General features: G+C 39.2%; 1 protein-coding gene across 3 annotated transcripts in view; it reads right to left on the bottom strand.

Moving 5' to 3' along the window:
• The window catches only part of MRAP2 (melanocortin 2 receptor accessory protein 2), a 113,302-nt gene that overhangs the window by 46,247 nt on the left and 48,401 nt on the right, over nucleotides 1–18,654 (bottom strand). Inside the window, exons 1-2 of one of the 3 annotated variants that reach the window (XM_055391988.2) lie at nucleotides 12,665–12,832; nucleotides 9,075–10,864 (exon numbers count right to left, since the gene is read on the bottom strand). The exons of 1 other annotated variant lie outside the window; for it this stretch is intronic. In XM_055391988.2, coding sequence (XP_055247963.1) covers nucleotides 10,474–10,864; nucleotides 12,665–12,804 — 531 coding nt within the window. In that variant the 5' untranslated portion in view covers nucleotides 12,805–12,832 and the 3' untranslated portion in view covers nucleotides 9,075–10,473. Of the gene's footprint in view, nucleotides 1–3,281; nucleotides 10,865–12,664; nucleotides 12,833–18,654 lie in introns of those variants that run through there. One more of the 3 variants, XM_004044354.5, reaches the window with a different exon arrangement.

The raw sequence follows: 18,654 nt of genomic DNA, 5'->3' as shown, positions 1-18,654 counted from the left end.
TTGCAATGAGCCAAGATCCCACCACTGTACTCCCCTGGGGAACAGAGCAAGAATCTGTCTCAAATAAAAAAAAAAAAAGAGAGAGAGAGAAGAAGAAGATATACACTATCTGTATTAATCCATTTGCATTAGTACAAAGGAATACCTGAGAGTAGGTAATTTATAAAGAAAAGAGGTTTGTTTGGCTCACAGTTAAGTTATTCAGGCTGCACAAGTGTGGCACCAGCATCTGCTCAGCTTCTGGTGAGGCCTCAGGGAGCTTTCACTCATGGAGAAGGCACAGGGGGAGCAGGTGCATCACATGCTGAGAGAGGGAGCAAGAAGGAGAGGAGGAGGTGCCAGGCTCCTTTAAATATCCAGCTCTCATGTGAACTCTTAGAGAACTCACTCATTACTGTGAGGACAGCCATTCATGAGGAATCTGCCCTGATGACCCAAACACCTTCCACTAGGCCCACCTCCAACATCGGAGGTTACATTTAAACATGAGATTTGGAGGGGGCAAATATCCAGACTATATTACTACTGATTTCAAGACTTCTAAAGCTATAATAATCAAGAAGTGTGGAATGAGTGTCAAACAGGTGAATAGAATGTCCAGAATTGTAAAAAAAATAAAAAAATAAAAAATAAATAAAGCCAACACATATATAGACAACTGATTTTCAGTAAAGTTGCAGAGGCAATACACTGGAGAAAGGATCTTTTCACCAAACCGTGCTGGAACGATTAGATATCCATAAGCAAAAAAAAAAAAAAAAAAGGATCTTTTTTGATCTCTCATTAAAAAGATCATGGTGATCTCACACCATGTTTAAGAAAAAAACTCAAAATGAATCACAAACCTTAATGAAAATCTGAAACTATAAAATTTCTAGAAAAAAAAGTATATGATTATACCTTTATGACCTTGGGTTTGGCAAAGATTTCTTTCATATGACACTAAAAGCATGATATCTATTTAAAAAATTATGGATTAGAGTTCACCAAAATGAAGAATTTCTGTCCTTTGAAGACACTGTTAAGGATATGAAAAGACAACCCACAAACTGAGAGAAACTATTTGCAGATCCTATATCTGATAAATAACTTATATTTACAGAATATAAAGAACTCTCAAAACAATAATAAAACAAATTCCCTAATAAAACAATGGGACAAAGACTTGAAAGGCACTTCACTAAAGATATACTGATGAAAAATAAGCATATGAAAAAATGCTGAATACCATTAGAGAAATGCAATTGAAAAATGACACACTACTACACATGCATATTAGAATGAATAAAATTTAAAAGACTGATGTTACAATATGTTGGAAAGGAAGTGGAGCAACCAGAATTCACATACACTATGAGAAAGTTAAAATCATACAACCATTTTGGAAAACTGTTTAGCAGTTTCTTAAAAAGACAAATGCCTACCTACCATATGACCCAGACATTCTTCTTCTAGGAACTTAAACAAATAGAAGCACATGTTCACACGAAGACTTATAAATGAATATTTACAGCAAATATTCATAGAAAATATTTATTTACAATAGCCAAAATTATAAGTAACCCAAATATCCATCAACAAATAAATAGATAAGCAAATTGTGGTATGTATAGCCACACAATGAAACACTACTCAGCAATGAAAAGAATGAACTATTGATACACACAACAACATGGATGAATCTCAAAATAATTATGCTGAATGAAAGAAGCCAGGCAAAACAGAGTATGTACTGCATGATTTCACTTATATAAATACCATGAAAATATGGACTGATCTGTTGTAATGCAAAGCAGATCTGTAGTTTCAGAGAAAGGGATGGGAGGGAGGGATTATAAAAGGGCATCATAATTTTTATGGATGATGGACGTGTTTATTATCTTGATTGTGGTGATGGTTTCTTGACTGTATTCTGTGTCAAAATGTATTAAATTGTGCACTTCAAATATGTAAAAATTATTTTGTCAATTATATCTCAAAGTTATTTTAAAAATGCAATTCAGTCCTGACCCACTTCAATGCCTGATTCGACTGAGATAATCAGCCTCTAGCCCTATCTACTTAACAGAGGAAAGAGGAATACATCTCTCATGGAAGATAATTTCCCATGTTGTATCAATGGATTTTTCATATACAATGTCTGCCAAATAATAAAAAATATCTAGACATGCGAAATGTCAAGACCATATAATTAATAATATAAGAATAAGAAACATTAAACAATAGATGCAAATCCACAGATTATTTAGGCATTAGAGTTAGTAGAGTCTTTTTATAAAAACTATAAACTAATTAATTGCAATATTTTAAGAGCTTAGAGGAAATGATGGACAAAATAGATGAAAAGACAAAGATTTTCACCAGAGAAATATACTAAATACATTTTTAAGAAGGATCAAACAGGTATTCTAATACTGAATAAATAACATGTTTCCAGTTCTGGAAACACAGTGAACTGAGATAATTCAAATCCCTCTTAAATAAAACTTTTAGTAATGTTGGATAAAATACAACAACAAAAGTAATATAGAGCTAAGCATGAAGGAAAGTGAAGTTTCCAGGTGACAAAAATAAAGAGGAAACTTAAAGCCACAATCGTAAGCTTGTGAGCTGACAACACAGTGCCCTGAAAGGAGTGGGCTCGTATCTATTCAGGAAAAGGGCTCATCCCAGATGTAATGACTCTTGGCTTACTAAGACCACCCTGCCCTACCCCACCACACACACACACATAAAAGTTACTGGAAGGGCTGCTTCTGTGATGGGCAGGAGAGTAGGACATAGATCACGTAGAGCTTTCAGGTCATCATAAGGACTGTGGCTTTTTCACTGCATGAAATGGGAAGCCATTGAAGGATTTTGAACAGAGAAGTAACCCGACTTATGATATTTAAAGGATCACTTAGACCTCTCTGTTGAAAGTTCTCATAGTAGGCTTACAAAAATTAATTTAGGACAGGGGCAGCTTAGTGCCTAATAAATGTCACCTGTTATTGTTTGTAATGCATGCTGCTAGTGCCCACACAGGGTCCTTTACTAGCCAATGCCTGTTCCCAGCTGCTAGGGATGTTAACCAGCACCTTCTTCTCTCAAGAATTACCCTTGATCAAAGCAGAAGCCATCTTACCCTGACTGGCTTGGGGCAACAAAAGATCATGCCCCTGCCTCAGGATGGGACTGATTCTGTAGTGCAATTTGTGCCCCAGAACTTCCTGTGAGATCAGAATGTGGCCAGTCTGCAGCTGAGATGACATTCTTGATGGCTTTTCCCCTGCTCTAACTGCTTCCATCATTCCCCTTCTTATAGCTCACCTACAATAAATCTTTCCAGGCTTTTATGAAACACAACCTATGACACCGTTGTTATCATAATTATCTCTGAATTTATTATTTCTTTAATGCAAGTCATTCGCATACATTTCACTTGAAGTCAAAGGCTGGTGCTTTCAAACTCACACTGGTAGGTCATAGGGTCCGTGGGTACTATGTGGGCCAACTTGTACTACACTTACACTTGACACTATTCTGCTATCTGATGAGGTGTTTTTGGAATGAAGTCGAACAATATTTGTGTTAAATTTTTAACATTTGTCTTTATTAATTTTATCATAAATGTATACCCAAGGTTATCTGGGTAGGTTCAGACTCTCATTATTCATTTTAAAAGCCATCCATAACCACATGGTCCCTCACATCCCAATTCTACCCCTGAAGTAACATTGCAAACTAGGTTAAAATCTCCTATACATACAACGTCTGTATCCTAGACGAGGGATGGAGAAAAATAGAGTTTCTCTGTTTATATACAGGAAAAAGAGGCAAAACATGAGGAAGAAAAAACTTTGCTCCATAGAGAACAGGTGGAAAGGATCCTAGAAATGTAAATACCTCTCTTTCCAGTATGGATTTTATGAACTATTTTTCCTTAAAATGTACACACATTCTTCCCAAGGCAGGCGTATTTCTCTGGAGACCTCTCACTAGGTATACAGTTGTAGATGAACTTCCCAAGGATTGTTCTTAGCTGAGGATCCCAAGTTTTCTGCAAAATTTATTCAAAAGCTCCAACTCCATAGAAAGACAAGAATATTTTCTCTGTGCCACTCACACACATCTGCCTCAAGAATTGGCACAAGCTGCCAACTCAACACCTCCGATCACAGGCTGCCTGAAGTCGCCTCTCTCAATATGTCTAAAAGCCTAGCCTAGACATAAAGACTTTCTATTTCTACTACACATCTTTTCTGGGTGACAGGATGGATTATTGTTCTACCAATAATAGACAATTTTTCAGTAGGTAATAAAATAGCTCACATACACAATATATATTTTGGCAAAGTCTTGGCAGCTTTCAGAAGGGAAAAAATCCATTGAATTTAACCTGAGGTGGTTGTATATCTCTAAAAGAGAAATTCAGGCATTTAAAAAATCACCTGCATTCTTTTCACAACTTCTTCAAAGTTGCCTCTTTTTCAAAAATCCCCAGTGACTTATACAATATACTCTTTGATCATTTTAGGTTTGGGAGGCAGTTTCCAAAGGCCTCTCAGGTTTCTGCATGTATAGTGAGCAGGGGAAAACTGACAGCCTTTGTCTCAGCTGTCTATTCAACAATGTTTGCAAAGTGAACAGCCTTGGAAGATGGAGATAGTGTCTCCCTCTGGAGCACAGAGCAGGTTTATTTACTATCCAGCATAACAAAGATAACATCTCCTTCTGAGGTAAAGGCCAGGGAGGTTTGCTTGCAAACCATTGTCAAAACACAGGGTTCCCCTAAGCTCAGGGTTCCTCAGCCATGATGCCAACCCACTGTGTGCACAGCATCTCCTTGAGCCCTTGCTTCTCCACACTGTGAGACCTGGAGGCAAGAGGAACTATATTAATTTCTATTGCTGTTGTAAAAAAACAAAACACAACTAAAAATGTGGAGTTGGCAATGGGCAGTGGCTGGTAGAATATTGAAGAACATGATATAAACTGACTAGATTGCCTTGAGTAGCCTGTTAGTAGGAATATGGATGTGAACAACTCTAAGTGAGGACTCAGAGGAAGTGCTGAGCATGATAGAAAAAAAATTATCTGGCCGGGTGCGGTGGCGCACACCTGTAGTCCCAGCTACTTGGGAGGCTGAGGCAGGAGAATCGTTTGAACCCAGGAGGCGGGGGTTGCAGTGAGCCGAGATCACGCCACTGCACTCCAGCCTGGCAACAGAGTGAGACTCCATGTCAAAAAAAAAAAAATTATCTTATGAACTATCTAAATCATCATGAACAGACTATTGGTAGAAATATGGACACTAAAGGTACTGCAGATGAAAATTAAAATGGAAATGAGGAACATGTTATTGGAAACTGGAGGAAAAGAGATCCTTGTTACATAGCAGCAGAAAGCTTAGGTGAATTGTGCCCTGCAATTATGTGGAAAGCAAAATCTGTAAATAATAAAGTTGAATATTTAGCTGAGAGGATTTCCAAGCAAAATGTTAATGAGGCCTGGTTTCTTCTTGCTGCTGATAGTAAAATGCAAGAGGAAAGAAAAATGGAGGGAAGAACTTTAAGTGAAGAGGAATCAGGATTGATGATTTGGGAAATTCTCAGCCAATTACATTGCAAAAACACTAAAATTAGGAGATTCATCATCAGGAAAGCATGCTCTAGAGAGAAAGCCAAGGACTGTGACTAGGCAACCTTTGCTATTGTCTCAAAAGAAACAAAAAGAGTATTAAATCACACGGGGGGCTCTCTGAAAAAATTAGGAGTGTGACTCATGGATCATTTTATCCATTTAAGTACTAACTAGGAATAGAGATAGGGTTATTCAGGAGTGATCCACAGAAGAGCCTCTTGCCTAATGTAGTAAGTTTCTGTGATATATCCAGGAGACACCCTAGTTCTTGAAAATGTTATACCAGCAGAAACACTGCCAACTTTGAGACAGCCAGGCTGGTTTGTTTCCTGTTTTGGAGTGGTTTAGAGAAAAAGAACAAAAGCTCCTTACTCAAGTTGTAGCTTACCTAACTTCCAGCCAATCAGCAATAGAAGATCCAAGAAGCTGTTAACTGCAAGTTCCTGCTTTAAGGGATTAGGGACTTCCCTGAGGCCCCATATGCATACTTAGACTTAAACTTCAACTCATGGCTACCCCTTCCTCATTTTAATGCTAAAAGTCACTACTGGGGTGGAGATTTAAAATGTAATGTGACATGTGATGTACAAAGAAGCATGTGAAGCCACTGCCCAGGCGCTAGAGAAACTCCTCCTATACATGCCCTGATAAAACACTTATCTATGGAAAGGCCCTGTAAAACTAACTCACATACTACCCTCAGGGAGCAGCCTACCCTTTTCCTTGTGCAGTGCTGACTTCCTTGTGTACAAGCTAAAATAAAGCTTTCTCTTTCTCTTTGCTGTTATGTCTGGTGATCTGTATTTCCATCCTGGAAGATTACAAGAACCCAGGGTGCTGATTACATCTCATGGCACTCCAGATAGAACCCTCATTTTAGGGTCCTGTGGGAGCAAATGGCACAGCCCAGATGACAGAGATGGCTGACCAGGCACAAACCAAGGCAGCTGCACCATTGTTTCACCCTGCATCACTGTTTCAGCCCTGGTGCCTCGGTGAGTCAAGTTCCTACATAGGATAAGTCCCCATTCCCTTTTTCTTTCTCTCTCTCTCTCTTTTTCTTCCCCTATTCTCTCTCTTTCTCTTTGCTCCTATGTTTGGTGATCTCTCTTGATGTCTATACTGGAAGATTACAAGAACCCAGGGCACTGATAACAACTTTAACTAAAATGGACAGAGTGAGGGCAAGATAAATGAAGGCTATCAGACTCCCAAAATTCTACATGCAGAAAAAAAGGCTGATAAAACTACTCAGCTACAAACACATTGTACCTTTCAAGAAAAAGAAAAGATGATTCCAAGAGTGGAGCTTCAGGCCCAGAGAATGTAGCCAGAAGTCACAAAAGACTATTTCCAGGCCTTGCAACTTAACAGTTTTCCCAGTTTGAAGGATTTGTTATTCTGGGGACTGATGATTCATTTTTTCCTTCCATTTTCTCCTTTTTGGAATGGGAATACGGTTGATCCTTGAACAACATAGGGTTGAACTGCACGTGTCCACTTATATGCAGATTTTTTTTCAACCAAATGGGGATTGAAAATACAGTATTCTTGGGATGCGAAACCCACCTATACGGAGAGCTAATTTTCATATACACGGGTTCTGCAGGACCTACTGTGGAACTTAAGTATGCTAGGATTTTGGTGTATACAGGGGGCCTGGAACCAATCCTCTGCATATACTGAAAGACAACTATATTAGTAACTAGTATCTTATGTCGGTCACATCATTGTATTTTGGTAGAAAATAACTTATTTTCTAGTTTTACAGGTCCACAGATGGAGAGTTTTTCCCCAGGATGAATCATACCCAGGATCTCACTAATACTGAAATTAGATGGTTAAGATAATAAGATTTGGGACTTTTAAGCTGATAAGATTTAGGTAATACACGTGACTTTGAATTGATTCTATAGTGAATTGAGACTGTGGAGTATATTGGGATGGGGTGTATGTATTGTGCATATAGAATGGATATAAACCTTTGGGGCCAAAGGGAAGACTAGCAGGCTAATGGTTCCCCAAACATGTCCACATCCTAATCCCTGAAACCTGTCAAGATGTAACCTTACGTGGCAAAAGGCACACACTTTACAGATGTGATTAAATGAAGGATCTCAAGATGGGGAGATCATCTTGGGTAACCCAATGTAATCACAAAGGTCCTTATAAGAGAGAAGCAGGATGGTTAAAGACAGAGATGTAAAGTGGAAGAAGAGGAGCCACAGAGAGGGAGCAACCCCTGGAAGATAGAAAAGGCAAGAAAACTGATTAATCCTGAGAGCCTCCAGATGGAATGCTGCTGTGCTAACACCTTGATTTTAGCCCACTGAAACTGATTTTAGACTTGTCTACTCTAGAACTGTAAGAGAATAAATTTGTGTTGCTCTAAGTCACTAAATTTGTGGTAATTCGTTACAACAGCAGTAGGAAACAAACTCAGGAACCAACATGAGCATGAAGCATATGTGGCCTGCTGTGCTGTAATGAAGATTTTTGTCTCTGACCCAAGACTCTTGTGTCTTCTGGCAGCATCCATGAGACTATGGCAAGCTGACTTGCAGAAGGGGCAAAATCTTGGACCATTCACAGTTCTTAACATTTAGTTCATAAAAATGATGATATAGTCATGGGTATTTGTCTGACGTTTAAGTATCTTTCAATCTTCTGATCAATAAATCTACTTCTAAATAAGATACCACTTAAGTAGCTGTGAACTTTAATAATAGCCCATGATTTATATTTCATTAAATAAATTATGAATAATCATACTCATATTAGAAGTTAAACTCTGGCCAGGCACGGTGGCTCATACCTGCAATCCCAGCACTTTGGGAGGCCAAGGCAGGCAGATCACTTGAGGTCAGGAGTTCGAGACCAGCCTGGCCAACATATAGTGAAATCCCGTCTCTACTAAAAAATACAAAAATTAGCTAGGCGTGGTGGCACGTGCCTGTAGTCCCAGCAACTTGGGAAGCTGAGGCAGGAGAATCACTTGAACCCAGGAGGGGAGGCTGCAGTGAGCCATCCAGCCTGGGCGACAGAGCAAGACTCCGTCTCTCAAAAAAAAAAAAAAAAAAAAAGTTAACAAACTCAGCATTCTTTAATACTCTTGCTCTCTTGCATAAAAAAATTCATGAAAATAGCATCTATTTGTAAAAATATGTTAAAGTAGCTTTAATTACAAAAAAAATTCCATGCTTTGTTTTACTATTTAGAGTCTTAAAGAATGATATTTTCTTTAAAATACAGAATAGAAAAGGGATTTCTTTTAGCGAAATAATCCCTAAATGAAATCTCATGCATGACTCAGATCACCAGAATCCCAGAGATGGTACAGTCAGCACTGCCTACTCCAAGAAGTTAGGAGTCATTATAAACATGGTACAACTTTTTGGGAAATAAAAAATTGGATGTGTGAAAATAAAGAACAGAGGAAATTTCTGTGCAGTCAAATGCATTTATTTTGTAGCTTAAGCAAGACAGGTGGTGAACAAATTCATAATGAAAATGCCACCCAGAGGTTAACAGCTTGCCATGCATGCAACTGTGTGTGCAAAATCAAGTTGTTTTAATACCATTGTGCAGCTTTGATTCCTCCATGAAATTAAAGCTGTGTTGCTCACTTGTTTACATAACTCAGGCCACCCTGAATATCTGCTAGTGGGGAATTTACAACCCACTGACCATCTCAGCTCAAAGCCAGATGACTATCACCTACACATCTGCCAAGGTAATAGCATGGCAAATAGTATTTTTCTTGTTCTGTAGCCAATGGCACAGATACACCAACACAGAGATACCCAGAAGGCACCTCCTCTCACTCAGCTGACAAGCTTCCTAACATTTCTTGGGGACAAGAGTACCGTACATGTACTACGAATTGGTACTTATTCTGAGGCAGGGGATGGCTGTCTCCAGGTTAGAGCATGGGTGGTTGGAAGTTCTCAGAAGAGCTGTTTCAGCACAACCCACCAGAAACATTGGCCACCATGACTGTGTAAGATGAGTCTCCTGACATTCTGGTAGACACCCAGATCCCCTGATTAAAGCTTGGCTCAATTAGGGTTGAGTGGAAGGTACAGAGATTTGGGAGAGCCTACAAGAGATACGAGGCAGTGCCCTAGTTTATACTGTTTTATGTATAGCTCAGCCTCATCTGAAGGCAAAGTCATAAATTCACAAAATATTAGAGGTGGGATGGATCACTCTAGACCTGTCAACCTACAGTTAAAAATGGGGCAGCCCAGAGAGGTAAAGCAACTCACTAAAGGTAGAGCATAGTAGTGGCAGGGCCAGATTACAACATGGTAGGCTAATCCTCACCCAAGAATGCTGACAATAGGTATTTGGCGAAATTTTTCAACAAGCAAGACGAACTAGTATAAATCAGAGGTGTCCAATCTTTTAGCTTCCCTGTGCCACACTGGAAGAAGAGTTGTCTTGGGCCACACATAAAGTACACTAACACTAACGATAGCTGATGAGCTTTAAAAAAAATAGCAAAAAAAAAAAAAAAAATCTCATGTTTTAATAAAGTTTAAAATTTGTATTGGGCCACATTCAAAGCTGTCCTGGGACACATGCCGCGGGTTGGACAAGCTTGGTGTAAATACTTTAATATCCCCAAAGCTCCAAATGTATTAAAAAGCAAAAACAAAACAAAACAAAAAACCACTCAGCTTAATCAGCTCAGCTCTCTTCTAAAGGGGTCTCTTCTCTGCCTCTCTCTCTCTATCTCTATGTCTCTCTCTCCCCCAAACACACACAATTTTGGTGGATGTAGATTTCTTGCTACATAAAGATAGAATCCACATCTTCAGGAAGACCCTTCACAGAGCATGTTTCTCAATCCAGGTCTTTATGTGAGGTCTGGGAAAGTGGCTTAGTTTCCAGAACAATAGGTGGTTCAGAAATCAGAAGATCATCCTCCCCAAAGGAGTTCTGGTCTGTATTCACAAAGTTGGGGATGTCAAACTTCATGAGCCTGTTCAGCTCCTCCTCTGGCTGCCCACTGCTTCTGATGGCTTCCTGGAGTTGGACATCACTGTCAAGGGCTGTGGTCTGGTGACAAGCTTTGGCTCTGTCCAAGCGTTCCACCTCATTGATGTAGCAGTGAAAGAGAGACCTGGACTCCTCGTTGCCTTGGCGAGAAAATACCTTATCTGGCTCCAGAGGTCTTCCAAAGTCTGACACAAAGCTGTTCATTCTGAATCTCTTCTCTGAGGACTCTGCATTGCTATTTAAAAAAAGAAAATAAAAGATTGCTTACACTCCAGCCCATTCACCTGCAGAATCATGGTTTTCTGCACGTAGGGCAGGCCAGCACATTTCCACTAAGCACCTATTGAGTGTAAGCCCCTTGCATGGCATGCAGACAAACATGAGAAATAAGAGAAATCCCTTCTGAGTATGTACAGATAAACCCAAGGCAAAGGCTTCAAGATGAGGGCCCCCAGATCATCCTGAAAACAGACACCTTGCTGAGGAATTCCCCAATATTCTGCAGACACACCAGTATTTTTCAGTGGAATTCTTGGACCATTTGCATCATAATTACTTGAAGTGCCTCTTAAAATGCAGATTCCTGGGTCACAGACCCTCAGAATCTGTGAATGTAGGCTCGGTAATAAGCATTTTCATATATTCTCTAAGGATCTTTACTCATACCGAAGTTTAGAACCACCGGCCTAAAAACAATAATACTATCTCATAGGGGTACATTAAATATTTGCCAAAATGCTATAATATCCATTTTTTTTCACTTGATTCTCAAAAGTAACCAATACAGTCACTTAGGGCAAGAATTATGATGTGCATTTTACAAACGTATGAACTCAGGTAAGGAGCAGTCAAATTGCCCACTTAGTCACACAATCAGTTTGTGGTATGAGTGGGAATAAAACCCAGATTCCTAATTCCTTGTTTCCTTTAACGTGGAACAAATAAGCAGTTCAAGGGTAATAAATGAGTCAATGAGTGAATAAAATAACTCTCAATTAGTCCCACAAGTGCGTGAAAGAAAGAGCCCAGGTAAGCTGAGAACCTGATACTCCATCTACTTTAATCACCATCCTTTCCAGACTTAAAGAAGAATTGCCCATGCACAGGTAGTGACTCCTTAAAGGCACAAATCATGACTGAACGTGTTTTCAAGTCCAGAACAGAACCTGACAAAAATCAAGCTCTGGAGTTTGTGCTCAACAGATGTGTAATCCTCTCAGTGTTTCCAGTTCTTAAATCTCTTCCTTCCCATCCTATCACTCAGGAAAAAGCACTTATGACCAAATTCTGTAAGAATTGGGTAGAGGTGAAAAACAAAAAAACAAAAACAAAAAAAACACAGGTCTGGAAAACCTGATTATATATCACTAAACTCCAAATTATCAAAATCACCTGGATTTCAGAGGTCAGCAACCCTAGAAGGTTTGTAATCCAGCTAGCTGAAGGAATTTTAGTATCAGATCTGTCTCCTAGCATGGTTACATCAAGCAAGAAATCCTTTCAGAAACCTGTATTTTTCCTTTTAATAATAAGCCAGGTTAACAATTTTCACTGCCCACTAAACAAACATGTTGTGAACGTCAAGGGTTTATGCAAGAATCCAATATTCTACTATGTCAGGTATTCAGAATTCAGAGAAAATCATTTTAGAGAGACTGAAGATTTATGCTTTAGTGCAAATTTACATGGTCTTCTTTGTCTTTCTGTAAATGAGTTTCCCTCAATTGTCATTTCACTCAGGTTTAAAAGATATTTGAGAACAGGGATGAGTGTGCCAGCAACCTGTGACCTGATAAACTAAAATGTCACCTAGGAAAAAGAGTGGCTTAAAGCTGTGAAAGGAAAATATCTTGAACCCCCAAATCACTAAGCTAAAGGGAAAAGTCAAGCTGGGAGCTGCTTAGGGCAAACCTGCCTCCTATTCTATTCAAAGTCACCCCTCTGCTCACTGAGATAAATGCATATCTGATTGCCTCCTTTGGAGAGGTCAATCAGAAACTCAAAAGAATGCAACCATTGTCTCTTATGTACTTACGACCTGGAAGTCCCCTCCCTGCTTCGAGTAGTCCCGCCTTTCCAGACTGAACCAATGTTCATCTTACATATGTTGATCGATGTCTCATGTCTCCCTAAAATGGATAAAACCAAACTGTGCTCTAACCACTTTGGGCACATGTCTTCAGGACCTCCTGAGGCTGAGTCATGGGTGTGTGTCCTCAACCTTGGCAAAATAAACTTTCTAAATTAACTGAGACCTCTCTCAGATTTTGGGGGTTCACAAAGCATTTGGAGAAAGCATAATTAAGATTGCTGGGGCCCACACCATTCCTCAATTCCAAGGCTAAGCAGCTCTGAGAAATAGCTTTTCTGCCTACCTGTGGCACCAGCTGAGTGTGACAGCAGACCCAGAAGCCCAGCTGTGTGTGGCTGCTCTTCCATAACACAGCTATGTTTCCTGGAATTAAAGTCCATTAGTCACCCTTGCTGGAGAACTAAGGCACAAGAGACCAAGAGAATTTTGTCCCTCCCCAGGACAGTGCCAAGGCAGTGGACATTAAAGCCCCTCTGAGGTGCCTTTCCTGCCCCCTGAGGCTACCCTGTGCTCCCATGGCCACCCCCTCCCTTCTAGCTTCCTCCCGATGATCCCTTAGTATGGCAACAGTATGATGTGTCTGATTCTCCCTTCCTGAGAAGAGCAAAAAGTTCATCTTTGTACTCTTAGAGTCCAGTAAATATTAAACACTCAATATACTTGACTTTTATTTGTCTCTTCTTTCCTTGACTGATAAACAAAAGGACCTGTATGTTGTGAAAGTTGTCAGAATAAATATGGAGTCACTTAATGTTATTAAAAAATATCCTGATGAATAGAGCTGGGGAAGGCCATGAAGTGGGAATTCTCACTCACAAATGTCTGATAACAAGAACAATCATGAAAGATGGCAAAAACCATAATCTTGCACAAAAAAATACTTCTATAAGGACATCTGCCCAGCAACTGCCTGTCCAACCTGGAACTGGCACCACCCGTATTGTTCCTTGTAGCTAAGGATAACTCTCTCCAAACAATCATGTAATCCTCCTTACTTTTCCTTTAAAAACCTTTGTCTTCTTTTACTTCCCAGAATATGCACATAAGTTATATGGCATGAGTATTTTCATTGCAATGACCCATTACCATGTAAACATCATTTTCTTTTGGAGAACCTCTCAGTATTTGTTATTTAGGTTGACATAAATGGTCTCCAGAAGCGGAACCTGAAGCAAGATCACTTTTGGAAGGAATCAGTGATTCTTGGAACCTGCGGGCTGTGCTCACCTTGAGCCCTTTGAGCTCTCTACCTCCATGGCTCACCTGTTCTTCCGTGGTGAGTCTTCACTCAGGCTAAGCCCCTTCTTCCTGATAGAGGCTTTTTGACTTTATCTGAGATTTGGTTTGGTTATCAGCCTACCTTAAATGAAGAACGCTGCATCTCTCTTGGAACTATAAAATTCTGTTTTTGGCAAGCTCTTCCTGAGAAGTGTCCTTGTGGAGAGTACTCCGGTTTCTACAGAATTTACAATCTGTGTTGGAGACATGTCTTTTCTGGTGAGTTCATTTTTGGTTCTTTCTGCATGCCTAGTTTAATATTTTGTTTGATCTGCATGCCTGGGTTAAAATTTCTGTGAACACTCCGATTTGGGTTTGGTTATGCATGTGTGTAAATGATTTGGCTCTTCCCCTTTGCTTGTTTCTGAAAATCTTTCAAGAGCAAAAATAAACATCCTAAGTGGTGGATGCAGGATGGCTAATTAAAAGCCACTATGTTGGTTGCCACTGTGTAAGACACCAGTCTAAACTCCTGACATTTTCCTGACAAGATTTAAAGAATTTTCTTTGCACACCAGTACAAACTCCTGACGGTCCCTTGACATGATTTATGGGATTTTCTTTGCTTTTAAGAAATTAATAAGAAATGAAGGGGCCGGGCGCGGTGTCTCACGCCTGTAATCCCAGCACTTTGGGAGGCCGAGACGGGCGGATCACGAGGTCAGGAGATCGAGACCATCCTGGCCAACACGGTGAAACCCCGTCTCTACTAAAAATACAAAAAATTAGCCGGGCACCGTGGCGGGTGCCTGTAGTCCCAGCTACTTGGGAGGCTGAGGCAGGAGAATGGCGTGAACCCGGGAGGTGGAGCTTGCAGTGAGCCGAGATCGCGCCACTGCACTCCAGCCTGGGGACAGAGCGAGACTCTGTCACAAAAAAATAAAAAAATGATGAGTTAATGGGTGCAGCACACCAACATGGCACATATATACATATGTAACAAACCTGCAAGTTGTGCATATGTACCCTAAAACTTAAAGTATAATAAAATAAAATAAAATAAAATAAAATAAAATAAAATAAAATAAAATAAAGAAATGAAATGAGATTCTCAAATACCAAGGCATGCCGGGTCTTCTGGGACTCCAGCTGGCCACATGGCTTTTCCTGGTGCACACAAACTCAATGGGCATCATGGAGATCATTCAAACTCCCCAAGCCTGTTTATCTTAGAGATGAAATAGAAACTGCAAATATAGAGTTAATACATAGAGCCTTCTAGGCTCTCTCTCCTCTATTTTATTTTCTGCCTATTTTGAATCTGCAGACTTTTCTGCTGGTGTTAAGACAAACTCACTGCTTATGGCATTCCAGTCAAAATGCAAAAAACTTAACAGCTTTACAGATTACAACAGGTTCATGAAAACCAACAATTTAGACACCTTTGGAAATGTAAATCTAGGTTTGTCTGACTAAAAAGTGCTTTGGGTAATGGAACACTTAATTAAAGGATTGGTATTCTAAAAGCAAATAACTACATAAATGTTTATAAAAGTTAGCCTCTCAGGTCAAACAAGTCAAAATCTTGAGCTCAGAGGAATACTATATCTTTGTCTGACATAAAAATTGCTTTATCTACTACGGAGGGACTAGAATAAGCTGGAAAAAAAACCTGTTAAAATGCTTGCTCACCCACATTGACTAGTCAAGCAAACCAGACCAGCAAACAAAAGATAGATTTGTTACTAAAAATTCAAGGCCATTTGAAGATTTTATTTTTCTTATACAATTTAGCCAGTCCTGGCTAAAATATAAATATTAAAAATATACCCTAAACTCATTTGAAACTCAAATAAAGGATAAGAGAGGTTTATTATTATTATTATCAAACTGCTATGAAAATTTCCTTATCCAAAATTTTAGTTCACAGCCTTAATAAGATTATCTATTGGGGCAAATAAACATTAGCCATGTGAACAGGTCCCATTTGTCAGAAATATAATTTGAGTTCAACTGTCCTTTTACAGAGTTTGTATTACTATGTTACACTGTCTCATGACTAAAATATCCAGACAAAAGCGAGAGAATCTGCTTCTATGTATTTGTGTTGTCTGTATGTTTTAATGTTGTGTGTGTATAATATTTTTCTACTAAAATATATTAAAGAGATCTGATTAATAAATTTAAAAGGGAAGAAAAGCACTTAAATTGAGTACTGTAACAAAAATATAGTAACTAACCCACGTGTTTTTAGTTCACATTACTTAAATAATTTTTTGATAAATAAGCTGGTTTTAAGTTTGTTGACAAAATAAAAATAGAGAGGTCTTCAAAATTGTCAGCATACATTTTTGCCTGGGTTTACTGTTCATCAAGATTGTACTAGATGTTTTAAGGTGATAAAATTATAAACTCACCCTAAAAACAGAATAAATTTGTTTCTGTAATTCTTTGATATGTAAGATTAATTTCATATTGTTGGCTTAATAAAAGCAGCTGTATCTTCTGAGTTATTGGCAAAATACCCATATATTTAAGATTCTTACTTAGGTGAACACCTGATATTCACAGGCTATAAAAATGATCAACAGAGAAATAACTTAAAATGATGACTAGCTTTGTCTAATATCTCAGTTTCTATGAGTAATCCAGATAGAATTGTTAAAAGTAAACAGGCCAGGCACGGTGGCTGTTGGGAATAACGCTCAAAATCCTAAGGAGATTGAACACTCAAACAAGGGATTTTTAGCAAAAGCAATTTTACTTTTGTGTAGAGGGATTTTTGTTTGTTTGTTTTTTTGCCAGTCGCCATGAGAGCACACTTGAACAAAGGGGCATGAAAGCCTTTGTTTCTGACGCAAGTCCTGTCCCTGTACTCTTTTTCTATTGGCCGGGGTCGGGTCGCACAATCTGAATTAATCTCGGTTGGTTAGACATTTGAACTTTTTTTAGATAAGGTGGGCACGTAAGGAAGAGAGGGGAAAAGGGGAAGGGGTGTCTGTGATGAGCTAGAGGGCTAGTCTTTTTTTTTAAATAAGGAAAGGAATGTGAGCTCGTACTGATAAGCCTGGTACTGTGGCATGTCCTGGCATGTAACAAAGGCAGAAAGGAAAAAAAGAGAAAAAGGAGAAAGGGGTGGGGGAGTGGTTACTATGAATTAAAGAATAAAGGATTGATCAAGCTATTTGAAGAGAAATCTCATCATATCTCACAGTGGCTCACGTCTGTGATCTCAGCACTGTGGAAGGCCAAGGCAGGAGGATTATTTGAGCTCTGAAGTTCAAGATCAGCCTGGGCAACATGGCAAAAGCCCTTCTCTACTGGTAAGCAGGAGAGAGAGACATGGAGGAAGTTATAAGTAAGAAGATGCACTTTCGGTAAGGAAGGTTAAAAAGAAAAGAGAATAATTTCGTATAAGAAAGAATCTGTGTAGTAAATTTTTGTTCTAAAGTAAAATGACTGGTCATTTAAGAAAGAGGAAGAATGGAACAAAACTAAAGGCTTAAGCATGTTACTGAAGATTTGAGCAGGTCATGAAAGGTTCATGAAGGCTATAATTAGATGGGAATTATCTATAAGTCTTGCTAAAGATTAAGCTTTAATATTAAAAGTATACTAATACAAGAGAGAAAAAGTTATATTTCTAAAGAAAAACTACAACACTCTTGTTATTAGGTTTTTAGCCCTGTGCATTATTTTCAAGTTCTTGTTATCTGCCTATAGAATAGACTGGATCCTGAATTATTCTAGATTCTTTCAATCCAACTCTCTACCATAGAATTACTAAAAATGCAAACTGTTCTGTTTCTGAAGCCCTCTAACCTTAAACTTGGTGAATTTTAAGGGACAAGTCTAATGTCTAATGTATGGGTCACACAGAGAGTTCACCAAAGCACCTGTATTAATCTGTTTTCACACTGCTGTAAAGAACTACCTGAGTCTGGGTAATTTATAAAGAAAAGAGGTTTAATTGACACATAGTTCTGCATGGCTAGGGAGGTCTCAGGAAACTTACAATTATAGTGGAAGGCAGAGGGAAAGCAAGGCACATCTTACATGGCAGCAAGACAGGGGGAACCCACCACATACTTTTATTTATTTATTCATTCATTCATTCATTTATTTTTAAGATGGAGTCTTGTTATGTCACCCAAGCTGGAGTGCAATGGCTTGATCTTGGCTCACTGCAACCTCTGCCTCCCAGGTTTAAGTGATCCTCCTGCCGCAGCCTCCCAAGTAACTAGGATTACAAGCATGTGTCACCACCCTCGGCTAATTTTTGTATTTTTAGTAGAGACAGGATTTCACCATGCTGGCCATGCTGGCCTTGAACTCCTGACCTCAAATTATCCATCTGCTTCGGCCTCCCAAACTGCTGGGATTATAGGCGTGAGCCACTGTGCCCGGCCAAGGAATCACCACAGACTTTTAAGCCATCACATCTTGTGAGAACTCACCATCACAAGAATAGCACAGGAGAAACTGCCCCCATGATCCAATCACCTCCTACCAGGTTCCTCCCATGACAATGACACATGGGGATTACAACTTGAGATGAGATATGGGTAGGGACACAGAGTCAAAACATATCGGCACCTTATGCCATAAACAGTCACATTCAAACTGCAAACCAGGATGAGAAGTTGACAGCTTCATGCAGTAGACAGTTTTTCCCAAGACATCAGAAAAAGACTCCATATCATAATGAGAGTTTG

Source organism: Gorilla gorilla, chromosome 5, assembly GCF_029281585.2.
Source record: "Gorilla gorilla gorilla isolate KB3781 chromosome 5, NHGRI_mGorGor1-v2.1_pri, whole genome shotgun sequence".
Lineage (NCBI taxonomy): Eukaryota > Metazoa > Chordata > Mammalia > Primates > Hominidae > Gorilla > Gorilla gorilla.
Note: the sequence above shows the minus strand (reverse complement) of the source record. Positions and strands in the feature narration are given on the sequence as shown.